Source organism: Bos indicus, chromosome 26 (assembly GCF_029378745.1).
Source record: "Bos indicus isolate NIAB-ARS_2022 breed Sahiwal x Tharparkar chromosome 26, NIAB-ARS_B.indTharparkar_mat_pri_1.0, whole genome shotgun sequence".
NCBI lineage: Eukaryota > Metazoa > Chordata > Mammalia > Artiodactyla > Bovidae > Bos > Bos indicus.
The window spans coordinates 46910099-46922943 of NC_091785.1; the positions used below are offsets into that span (position 1 = coordinate 46910099).

Consider the following 12845-nt stretch of genomic DNA (forward strand, 5'->3'; position numbering starts at 1 on the left):
ATCTATGGGATTGCACAGAGTTGGACACGACTGAAGTGACTTAGGAGCAGCAGCAGCAACAATGGCAAAGCTAACTAAGATGAATTTAACCAACTGGTCCAGCCGGCTGGTAGCAAACAGAGCCTCCTCTCAACAAAAATACAAGTGTACAATAATGACGCCTCCCCTTGAGTTGCTAATATTTAATGTCCCATGAATTGTGAAGCTGCTAGACAGATAGATGATAGGTAGAGAGACAGGTAGAGAGACAGACAGACAGCTAGATAGACAGACACATAGAGAGATAGACAGGTGGGGGGATAGGTAGATACACACACAGATAACAATAGAGGGATGGAGGGCCAGGTGGACAGATAGACGCTTGGGTGCCCAAGCAGACAGACAGACACTGGGAAAGGCTGCTCAGTGTTTATCCCTGGTCATGTTTGAGTCTCCGTTTATGCATCTTCCTCATTTCGTAAATGTCCGCGCGCCGGCGTCGAGCCTGAAAGTGGGCGGCTTTGCAGCAGGAGGGCCGCCTGGTCCCAACTCTGCCTGTGCCACCCGGCCCCGACACGTCAGTTCGCCTCCTGAAGCGGGTTTCCTTCATCATGAACGAGCCGGGTGGGAAGATGCCTTAATGACCTCCCAGGTCAAACGTGAGGCCGGGACTTTGTGAAAAGCAAAGATGGTCCAAATGTGGTCTCTGAAGACGGGGTGACTCCGGCTGCAAACAAGTGACTTTTCACCCAGAAGCAGCCCTGGAAGGAACAGCAGGCTGATGGTGCATTTAGACTGTACTTTTGGCTTTTTTTCTTTAACACAAGTCCTCCTTTGCCTTTATCTTGCTTCCTTTTAATTGTTTCCAAATGTGTCCCTTTTTTGGGGAAATTAGGTCATAGTGAAAGACAGCTCCAGGCAATATTGTTTTGCAGCCTCAGCCTGACAGCAGAAGTTAATTCTCCAGTTTTCAAAATGACTATCCAAGTTGGCGGCTGCAGGACCGCTTCCCCACCTCCTTTCTCGTCCCGTTTCCTCCGGTATTTGTGTTTCTCCACGTGGAGGCTGGTGACTGGCCTTGCAGAGGGAGGGCTGAGTCAGAAGTCACCGGCTGAGCCACAAATCTCAGAAGTTAGGGCCCGAGGAGAGAGTCAGGCAGGTAAGGCCCTTGCCCCAGGTGCAGTGTGTAAGGGGACTCCAAAACACCTATTGTCTGGATAGATACTATTTTCATACAGCTTTTAAAAATAGATCCAAGCCATCCTGTGGAACAAAATACAATTAATAATTGTAAATAAAGACAGGGTCCCCCTGGTGTCTCCTCTGACCCCAGGCTCCGACGGGGCTGGTGACCCCACCGTTAATTGACCCGGCCTTTATTTAGTAGTTTGATATTTTGGTCATCATGGATTTGTGTGTGTGTGTGTGTTAATTTAGGGGTCTTTTAGACGTTGAAATCAAACGTGATTTTTCTTAACCCCTGGGTTCTTTGGAATGCTCCTTTCCGCTTTGCAACCAAAGTGAGCACCTTGCCCTGCTCACCCCACCGCTGCCACTAAGCAGCCTTCCCGGCCACCCCCTGCCCACTGCCTCTGCTCAGGGAAGGGCCAAGGGGGAGAGTCGAGAGGTCGGAGTCCAGAGAGGACGTGGAGTCCAGTCCTGGCTCCGGGGGACCCTGAGCAACTGCCCGCCCAGCTCTGGACCCCAGTCCTCTCCTCTCTCAAGTGAGCGGGCAGCCCCTGCTAAGAGCATCGCAACCCCCACAACCTGCCCACGCGTGGCTCCACAGGTGCCCACGCTTGCCATGGGCGCACACTCCTCTTTTTCCTTTTCTCGCCCTCTGTCCTGAGGGCCCCACCCAGAATCTGTGCCAGGAAACGGATGGGTCTCAGAGTAGTTGATTCAGAGAAATTTGGGCTCGTGCGCCTTGGCCAATCAAAGGTGACATGAATTTGAAGTTAACAAGGCCCTGGCTCTGGGAGCCGTTTGGAGGGGTGGTGGAGGTGCTGAGGCAGGAGGCCGGCTGCCCACGTGCCTGCTCAGGCCTGCTTCTCGCCAGCCTGGAGGGCTTGGGCAACGTGCGGCACCTCTGCCTCGGTTTCCTCTCCTGTGAAACGAGGCCCTCCCCACCCCTGCAGGAGTGTCTCAGCCTGTGAAAGAGCTAAGGCGTGTGTCCCATGTCTGCAGGAGAGGGGTCTGAGCACCATCCTGCTCAGGACGACTTCTGTGACGGTCCAGTCAGCTGTCCGCTCGCCATGGTAGAATGCTGAGCTCGCAAAGGCTGTTCCAGGCCCCTGGTTGAGTCCTGCAGGTGTCCCTCTCCAGATAGCTCCTCCCAGGAGCCTCTGTCCCTCCCCTGCGGGTTATTTCAAGCCCAGAGCCTGGAATTGACCTAACCCTAAGTGCTGCAGGAAGGCCCAGGGAGGCGCCCCGAGGGGAGGGCCCGGCACGGACGCACCAGGATGAGGGAAAGGAATGTGTGCGTGTCTTTGTGTGCGACACACATGTTCCTTGAGATGAAAGGAAGGAAAGGAAAGGGAAAGTTAGTCGTACAGTCGTGTCCAACTCTTGCGACCCCATGGACTGTAGCCCGGCAGGTCCTCTGTCCATGGGATTCTCCAGGCACGAATACTGGAGTGGGTTGCCATTTCCCTTCTCCAGGGGACCTTCCCGACCCAGGGATCAAACCCAGGTCTCCTTTATTGCAGGCAGATTCTTTTACCAACTGAGCTACTATGAAACCTCACCTCAAACAAACCAACAACCCTTTTCAGCCAACGTACATAAGAGAACAATCGATCACAACTTACTTATCCGTCAGGGGCCACAGGCGTGGCACTCACCCTGGGCACAATGGCAGTGACCCAGGAATGGCAGAGCGCCCCCCAGGAGCCCCCGTCTTCGTCCTGAGGCCTCGGAGCTCAGAGACGCGATTCCCGGGTGGCTGACGGGGAGGAACGCTGGCCTGCTCGGAGGGGCCGTGCTTCCCGTGTGCTTGGAGACGGGGTGCGGGGCCTGGGGCGCTTTGCCTCCTGCCCGTGTGGCCCCCTGTGCTGCCCCCCTCGGAGTCGGGATGTCACCCCGTGTCCCGGCTGTGTTCCTGGGTCATGGCTGGGGTGTCACAGCCCAGTTCATCCTCACTGCTCAGACGTCTCCAAGCCACTCCTTCAGCCCCGCCCTGCATACCCCTCACCTTCCGAGGAAAAGGGAGGCTTCTTTTTTTTTTTTTTTTTTTAATTAATTAATTGTAGTAGAGCATTCTTAGAGCAGATTTAGGTTTACAGAAAAATTGTGCAGAAAGTACCAGTTCCCATACACTCGTTCTTCCCGCACGGTTTTCCCCAGTGATGGCCGTCTTGCCTGAGTGTGTTACATTCGTCACAGCTGTTGAATTAATATTGACTCATGATCACAGCTGCAGGTCAGATCAGAGTTCCAGAGTTGCACATTCTGTGGGTTTTAACTAACCCATCACATCACGTGCCGCCCCCCTCCCTGCCATGATGGTCTCATGACTCTTTGATTTTCAGGGCTGGGGTCAAAAATAGCTTTGAGGTGCAAAAGAGAAGACTCTAGAACGTGGTAACACATTTCATGTTGAGGTTTGGCCAGGAAGCTCAGTGTTAAGAGCTCTGATGAAGAGCCAAGAGCTCCCTGCGGCAGTGGAGGTACTGGCCTGGCGGAGGCCTTGACCACTGGCCTTGCCCAGGCGCCCACTGGGCTGGCCTCCACACTGACCTGGGCAGAGCCTCCGCCTATGGCCGTTGGGCATGGAGCGGGGAGAGAACACGGGCTGGCAGGAGCTGAGTCAGTGACGGAGAAGCCCCCGCCCTGGGAGAAGGGGGCCCTGACTCAGGACTTTGACCCCAGGCTGGGCCCTAGTCTCCTGGGCACTGACCACTGGCAGCCCCTGCTTGTCCCCACACTTCAAGGAAGATAGTGTCCTTCTCAGGGTCCAGGTGCCAGCTCCAGGTCCCCTCCCACTGTCTGCTGCTTGCCAGGCAGGTGACTCTGGACAATTCCACAACCACCTTGGGGTTCTGTTTGCTTATCTACAGAACAGGAGGGATGGTCTTAGTGTCACCTGATACTGGGTGGGTTGTGAAGGTCGGTGATCCAGCCCTTCCCCAGTCCCCGCCCATCAAAAATACTCGATAAATGTTAACACTACTTACTCGAGTCCCAGTGGCCCCTGGTTCACCCGACGGTCAGGTTGGATGATGAAGGAGGTTCAGAAGGCTCTTTCCCACTGTGCTCTTGGAGAAGCACCACACCCCCCGACCCCGAGCATGGACCCTCCCCAGCAGCAAGCAAACGTGGGAGGAGGTTTGGCTCCAACAAGAGCCGAGAGACTCTGAGTGGTGGAAGGAACTAGAAGTCAGGAGGGAGGCTCGTACTAGCAGAGCCCCCAGACCTGATTTCCCTTCAAGACAAATGGAGGGTTAGGGCGGAACGTGCAGGCCCCCTGGGATGTGGGTAACTGCGATGCTGACGGGGGGTGGGCCCAGGTCTGCGTTTCAAGGAGCCAGCAGCTATGTCTGTCCTGCTGGTCCACGCATCTTTAGGGGAGGACGGTCCTTCACCTCACCCTCCTCGTCCTCCAGCCCCACCGTCTGTGTCCTCACCCCTGGATCAGAGCTCTGCCACGGCCACCTCCTACCTCCCTGAGCTGGGCCTGCTCCAGACCAGGGCTTCTGGGTCCCAGGAGTTTGTTGGCCACGCAGGCCCAGGGGCGGCCTGGATGCAGCTCAGGGTCCAGCTATGGGTCATCACTTTGTCCGCATCCCTGTCGGCCCCAGTGAACAGGAGGCCTCAGGGAAGACTGGCCTGTGTGTCCATCACAGCCCCTGCCCAGGGCAGGCCCAGTGCCCAAGGCAGAGGATTCTCTGGGCAGGAGCAGAGGGACGGGCAAAGCCCTGGAGGTAGTTTGCTCAGAGACCCGTTCTCTTGATTCCCGCGCTTGGTAGGGAGACTCGTAGATGAGGTGCTGGATTCTTCACGTTTAGTGCTGACTCTGCGTTTTCTTCTAGTCTCTGCCGTCTGGACACGTGCAAGGAACTTTTGAACTGGCCAATAAAGAAGAAAACAGAGAAAAAAACCGATACCCCAACATCCTTCCCAGTAAGATTTTATTCTTTTTTTTTCACATGATCGGTGGCATTCTGACAACACTCAACTTTGCTTTACAGCTCCTGGTGATTCTGCCTGTCCAATCAGCAGACTCCCGGGTGCTCAGAGGGCAGGGCCCGGGTCAGGACACCTGCTCAGCCTTCGCGCGTGGGCATCTAGGTGTGTCTCCCACCTGGGGCTCTGAGAGCCTGTGCCATTCGTGGTCTGGCTGCCAAGCCTGCGTTCACTGTTGAGACCTCGGCTGCCTGGGTGGGAGGAGATGGGGGCAAGAGGATGCCACCTGCCCCGGCTGGCAGGGCTCCCGCTGTGGACCAGCCCTGAGCCCTGGTCTCGGGCAGCCACTGGTCCCAAGCATCTCCCCATCTTGGACACGGTGCCCTGGGCCACCAGCGTCAAGGCTCTTGTACAGGGACAGAAGCGACAAGATTTCAGAGGGCTGTCGGGCTTTGGCAGCGCTGTGGGAAGGCTTGAGGCGTCCCAGTCTTTACCACCGCAGCTGATGGGGGTCGTGGGCGGGGGGTGTGGCCTCCAGGGGGTGACGAGGCCAGAGTGGACACACCTGTCCAGGGGTGTTGCTGGATGGGCTGTGCCTCGGGGGCCTCGGTGCCGAGTCAGACCCCCAGCGTTCCAAGATGCCTGCGTAGAAGCTGGCCTGAGGGGCAGGGTGGGGTGAGTTGTGATGTCATTTCTCTAGCCTGGATCCTCCTGTCCACTTCGCCATCAGGCTAGCAGCAGGGCAGCCTCTAAGGACCCCGGTGAGTTCACGTTGGAGGCCCGACTCCCTTCTGGGGCAGAGCCTCCGTGGGGTGGAACCAGCCGGCCTGTGCCGGCCCTCAGTGAGGTGGCTCTTGGCTGGATTTTTAGGACCAGAATTGAGTCCATCTGCCCTGTGGGTAAGAGAAGCTGTGGTCTACCTAATCTATGTGGTCTCTGGATTTTCAGCACCTGATAGAAGCAATTCATTCCCATTTTGCCTGCATAGGATTTATTTGTGCTTTTGGTTGGGGTTTGTGTGTGTGTGTGTAGAGTCCACCATGAACTTGGGTCAACGGAAACCAGAGAAATCAGCCAAGTAGTCTTTGCCCCATGCACGTCTGTAGAGGAAGCCAGGGGAGCGCCAGGGAGATGACAGGTCAGGCAGCCAAGCAGAGAGGCTGGCTTAGACCAGGGTCAGGTTCTAGACTCAGAGCAAAGGTCACGCTGAGAGGACTTGATGTTAAATTGGGTAAGGCATATTAGAGGCAAGTTCCGTGGCTTGAACTGCTCAAGGGAAAGAAACACCACGCAGGAGGTTGGGGATCTTTGGCCTAATTTGCGCTGAATAAAAATTAGGGTATTTGGAAGTTAGCATCTGTTCTTAGTTGAATTAACTAGCTTAGTTTGCGCTTTGACTGCATGACGTGTGTGTGGAGGGCCAGCTCACTGCCAAGCCCTTTCCAAGGCTCCTGGCCTACATTTCTCTCTAATCACTGAGCCGTTTTCCTCCTAAAGGAAACGTTTACCTGGCTAATCAAGAGTGGTTTCAGCCTGAGCTCCATGGACCGGAGTTAGCAGCCAAGTGTGGGAATTACCTCTGATGGCCCAGGGCAGGGCATCCCCCACCCCCCGAGGGTTCCCAGCAGGGCCCGGCAGGGCCTGCTGCACGCCCGACTTGTCTAAGCCGCGTTCCTCTGGCTTGTATTACGGAAGGGAGCTGGCATTCTCCGCAAGTGTGAAAGTGTGGGTCCTGCCCCAGCCCCTCCCGGCCCAGGAGTGCCAGGCCAGAGGAAATTGAGGAGCTGGCGGTCACCACGGGCCCGGGGACTCTGTCCGATGTGAGCATTTCACGTTGGTGCAAGGACACATTTACAGAACCGTGTCCTGGAAACACTGGGGTGTGCCCTGGAGGAGGCCAGCTGGGGGCATCTGGCTTTGGCATCGGTGAGACCCAGGAGAAGCCAACCTGGTTAACCTGGGCGGTTGGCCAGAGGTGCCCTGGGGCAGCTGGATCACGGGAGGATTGTGCAGGGGGCTCCCAGGCCTGCTCCCCCGATCCTAAGCCTGGGAGACCCTGCTCGTACCCGGGGGTGGGGTCGGTCAACAGGCAGGGAGACGGGCAGGGGCCCAATCCCTCAGCCCCCTATACCTTCCCTCTCCGGCCCCCTTCCCCGCACAGAGAAAGGAAGGGAAAATGTAGTCCCTCAGTCGTGTCCAGCTCTTTGCGACCCCGTGGACTGCAACCCGCCAGGATCCTCTGTCCCTGGGATTTTTCTCAGGCAAGAATACTGCAGTGGGTTGCCATTGCCTTCACCAGGGGGTCTTCTGGACTGAGTGATCCAGCCCCCCTCTGCTGAGTCTCCTGCATTGGCAGGTGGATTTTTTACCATGGGCACCACCTAGGGAGCCCTGTAAGTGTATCCTATTTACAAGATGCCCTGGGACAGGAGCCAGTCCTGGTGTGAACCCAGGGAGCTCTGAGGACAGAGGTCAGCGTGCCTGGGGTGTTGAGGGGCCGCGTGTGGGGACGGCCCCACGCCCGGTGGCGAGGGAGCGTCCTTCTCTTTTCTGGAAAAAGATGCCAACCAGGGATAATTTTAGGAAATGATGTTTTAAGACAGAAGTGTAACGTTTTAGAATGAAAAGACAGGAAGCTCTTAGAACTGCAAGATGCTAAATCTAACCAGAAGGCTATTTTTAACTCCCGGCTTTCTACAGAGTCCTCAGAAGGGTAGATTGTTCCAAACCACGTTAAGCTGGCCCGATGCATGCTCCACTGGTGCTGCTTCCGCCTCAGGGCCGAGGGTCTCAGGGCCGAGCCTTTGAGGACTGTGAGCTTTGGGTCTGACACCCTGGCTGCCCTCTGCGGGCCGTGACTGCCCCAGACCTGCGCTCACCTGTCCTCCACTAGGAGCAGCGTATGGTGTCCAGACAGCAGGTGTCCGAGCCCGTCCGCTTGTGGTCAAGCCAGCAGCCCTCCGTGTAGAGGGGAGACATCCAGTCTGTGACCCGGGGTCTTTGCCCCAGACCCACACCACACACTCCCCCTCCTCGGTTAGTTTCAGTCCTCTGGCTACTCAGAGGGGACAAAGCAGGGAGCAGGACGCAGAACTATCCAATAATTAATGCAGTAAATACATGCAGAGTACCCACCAAGTACTGCCCAGCACAGAGTAAAAACCCAGAAGCAGCTTGATCCTAGAGCCCTGGGCCCAAGTCTGGGCCTCCTTCATACATTTCTACTCCTGTAAGTGGTCGGCCGCTTACACACCAGCATGGAGACCCAGAGCTGGAGCTGCTCCACTGGAGGGACCCATGAAATGGTCTAACTTCGTTGAGAATCAGAAGGAAATATATACCTAACACAGTCTGGCTCATACTCATCTTTATAGCAGCTACTAATGCAGGAGACGTAAGTGACCCGGGTTCGATCCCTGGGTTGGGAAGATCCCTTGGAGAAGGCAATGGCAACCCACTCCAGTATTCTTGCCTGGAGAATCCCATGGACAGAGGAGCCTGGTGGGCTACAGTCCATGATGTCGCAGAGTCAAACACAACTGAAGCGATTTGGTACACACACACACACACACACACACACATAATGCCGTCGTAAAACAGAATGTGTAATTTTTTTCTTTAATTGAGAAAGGGGCCCATGAAGGCAGAAGTGACATGGACCCATGTAAGTCATATGGGGCCTGGTTAAAACCTCCCCACATGTATGTGTACATACATACCACAAACATACACACCACGCTCGTGTACATACAACACACTACACACACTGCATACAAGAACACCACTCACACACACCAATACACATACACACCCACACACCCACACCACGCACACACCCACACCACTCACACACATCAATACACATACACACCCACACACCCACACCACGCACACACCCACACCACTCACACACACCAATACACATACACACCCACACACCCACACCACGCACACACCCACACCACTCACACACACCAATACACATACACACCCACACACCCACACCACGCACACACCCACACCACTCACACCCACAAATACACATACACACCCACACACCCACACCACACACACCCACACCACGCACACACACCACTCACACACACACACACACACACCACTGCACATCCACAAATACACATACACACCGCACACACCCACACCACACACACACACACCACTCACACACACAGCCCTCCCTGGTTGGCCCTCATACACTGGAAAATTCTGGAACCACAGGCCGGAATCTTCCAGGCAGTGGTCCATCCTGCACAGTCCGTCCGTGTGAGTCCAGTTAGCTGCCTGCTCCGGGGCAGACCTGAGCATGAGCACTGGGGTCTGGAGTCCCAAGCCCTCGGGCCTGACGCCCACCTGTCCAGAGGTGGACAGGCTCCCCTTCGAAAGCCTGAGAGAGTGGCCCACGGAAGTGCTCCCGAGGGCCAGCACATCGACTCCTGGGCCCTGAAGCTCTTACCTGTCAGCATCCCCCGGGTGTGTTCAGCTCTTTCGGGGCCTGGCCTGGCCTGGGTGCCGAGGTGCCGTGTTGGGTGGAACAGGTGCGTCCCTGCACCAGGACACTGAGCGTCTCCTGGGAACGTTTAAGAAGAACTTCCCTTCTGTCCCATGGTCACCATGGTTACGTCCCTCACAGCGTTTAATCCTCCGTGTGATTCCCTGGCCTAATGTCACGGTTTTTGTGTTGTTTTTTTTCTGCAGATGACCATTCCAGGGTGATTTTAAGCCAAGTGGACGGAACCCCGTGTTCAGACTACATCAACGCTTCCTACATAGATGTAAGTACCCCCCAGCCCCGCGTGACACTCGTACCTGGACCACTGGGGGCTGAGTGTGGATGGCGACCACTGGACCCCCTCTTCCCGGGGCCAGGAAGGTAACTTGTCCACACTTTCCTGGACCTGGTGGCCACACTGGCCACCACACAGAGAGCAGGAAAGCATTGGGCCTTTTAAATTAGCATCTGTGCTGGGGACTTGTTCCTAAGTTGCAGATAAGCACAGGGGAGGCTCGTTTATGCTGCTGCTGCTTAGCCACTCAGTCGTGTCCGACTCTTTGCAACCCCATGGACTGTAACTGACCAGGCTCCTCTGTCCATGAGATTCTCCAGACAAGGATACCAGAGTGGGTTACCATTTCCTGCTCCAGGGGATTTTTCTGCTCCAGGGATCAAACCCAAATCTCCTGCTTGGCAGGCAGGTTCTTTACCACTGAGCCACCTGGGAAGCCCATACTCATTTATTTTACTGACCAAACAGAACAGAGGGGACCAGTTAAGTAATTTGCAGTAAAATCATATAGAATGGATTATTAAGAATCCAGTTTAGTTGAACCTTAAAAGATCATTTGATATAAGTTACGAATTATTGTAAAAATTCAGTATAAGAGAATGTGTGCATATTAACCAATTAAAAAAATATATATCTGTACCTGTGTGTCTGCTTGCATATCTGGAAAAGTAGTCACAGAAAAATACTGGCAAGGGATATGCAAAAATAGCATGTTATTTCTGAAACTCCTGGCAAGGTTTCTTCTTGGTTTTCTGTGTTTTCCAAATTCTCCACAACAAATACATGTTACTTTCCTAACCGTAAAGTCCTTCCACAATGACAATTCTGAAAAATCATAAATCTGATTTTATTTCTCTAGGGTTATAAAGAGAAGAATAAATTCATAGCTGCTCAAGGTAAGCTCTTCATTAAGTGACGAACGTGATTTTGGTAAAATGACGTGGAAGGCGATGGCTTCCTGACCTGGTACCAACCGTCCTGGGCGGTTATACAGGCTTTTTGTATATGTGTGTACTGCTACGTTTACACAGCGGGTCAGAGTCGTCCAGCCTCTCCCGAAGCACGGAAGTGAAAGATGGCATGACTCTCACAGCCTTGACGCTCAATGTGTCTGCTCCACTGGCCAGGGGTGTCCCCTCCCCTGGGAGGTGGTCAGGAATGCGGGCCCCACCCCTGACCAGCTGCTGTCCCTGAGTTTGCATCTTAGCCACCATTCCCAGGTCATTCTGCGCCATAGCGTTTGAGAAGCATTATACTGTGAAGTGATGACATTCCTCCAGGTCACAGGGTTTCAGACGAGCACAAGAGCTGGACCTCTGCGCGCATACGCCCCCGTCTGTGGTCAGGGCAGACAGACGGGGAGGGCGTGGGGGCGTCCATCGTACACAGCCATGCCAGGTGTGCAGTCACACGGTGTGTGTGTGCACAGAGGCAGAGACACACGATCTGCTTCTGCGCCTGTATGAGTTAAACCCAGACGCCCAACGGTCCAGCGCTTGTTATCGCAGCGTGCTGATACTTGCGTTAGAAATCCTTGAATTTCTCTCTGCCGGCTGACTTCTATGTGACTTCCAAGTTGTTGGGCTTGGGGAACAGCAGGGAGGGGAGTAAGTAACTTTCTGGATCAAGCCCATAACCTTGAGGATGCTTTTAGCCGTGAAAGTTATTAGTCGATGAGTCATGTTCGACTCTTTGTGACCCCATGAACTATAGTCTGCCAGGCTCCCCTGTCCATGGGATTCTCCAGGCAAGAATGCCAGAATGGGTTGCCATGCCCACCTCCAGCGGACCTTCCTATGAAAGCATGCCCTTAAACCTCACACATGATCCTCTGTGTTTCCGAGCACTTTCAATCCAGCATACCAGCGTCTGCCTGCGGCTGTCATCCCCGGGAGCCAGGGCTGGTGAAGCTGGGTGTCAGGGAGCTAACAGTGGATTTCCTGCACATCCTCATTGCTCAGCAAGAGTCTTTAGAGCAGTGCGTACCAACATTCAGTGTAGATAGCAATCTTAATGCACATTTAAATGCACACACAAAAAATGGGCTTCCTTGGTGGCTCAGATGATAAAGAACCTGCCTGCAGTGCTGCAGAGCCAGGTTCAGTTCCTGGGTCAGGAAGATCCCCTGGAGAAGAGAATGGCAGCCCACTCCAGTATTCTCGTCTGGAGAATGGACAGAGGAGCCTGGTGGGCTACAGTCCCTGGGGTCGCAAGGAGTCAGACACCACTGAGCGACTGGCATTTTCACTTGCCGTGAAAAGTAGGGAGATATACACACAAGCCCACAGTCCATCACGAACATGCCCAGCTTTCAATGTCAGAAACCCTGGCAAACACCCACTGACACCAATGGAAATGTCTTTTTCATTCTTATAAGCAGACGTCTAGAGGAAGTAGCCCGGGCTGGGGCAGCAGCACAAGGGAGAGAGGCCCCTTTCATTCCTCCCCTGACCTCCTTACTGTCATCCTCAGGATCACAAAGTGGCTGCCGCACCTCCCGGCACTGCTGTCCCTAGTCAGGCAGGAAAGAGAGCAGCAGGCAGAGGACTTTCTTCCAGGGACACTACCTTTTGTTCAGACCCCTTCCCCAGGGACTTCAGCCTACATCTTACCAGAAAGCATCACTAGCTGTGAAGGCAGCTGGGAGATGTGATTTTTTTTTTTTTTTTCAGAGGAAAGGGGGTTAGACATGGCAGGTGGGTCAGGCAGCCGGCAGTGTGTCTCCCTTCCCCCACCCCCACACACAGTCTGATTCAGCGGTTTGGGATGGGAGGTCTTATTCTGAGGCTTCGACAAGCCCCTCCGTGGCCACAAACCACTTTGACAGCTTGCAAACCAGCTCACATTTAAACAGTGTTTGTGGCTCACGATCATCACCCAACTGGGTGCATTAACTTAGCCCCCAAGGATTTCCCAGCCCCTGGGTGGGCGGCTATC

The 12845-nt window shown here is 54.6% G+C and overlaps 1 protein-coding gene across 11 annotated transcripts in view; it reads left to right on the top strand.

The window, feature by feature from the left end:
• The window catches only part of PTPRE (protein tyrosine phosphatase receptor type E), a 184224-nt gene that overhangs the window by 147639 nt on the left and 23740 nt on the right, over positions 1-12845 (top strand). For all 11 annotated transcript variants that reach the window (XR_011564340.1, XR_011564341.1, XR_011564339.1 and 8 more), the window contains 3 exons: positions 5010-5100; positions 9820-9896; positions 10768-10804. Coding sequence is in view for 8 of the 11 variants with exons in the window: in XM_070781095.1 (XP_070637196.1) it covers positions 5010-5100; positions 9820-9896; positions 10768-10804 (205 nt within the window). In the remaining 3 variants the exon portion in view is untranslated. The remainder of the gene's footprint in view (positions 1-5009; positions 5101-9819; positions 9897-10767; positions 10805-12845) is intronic.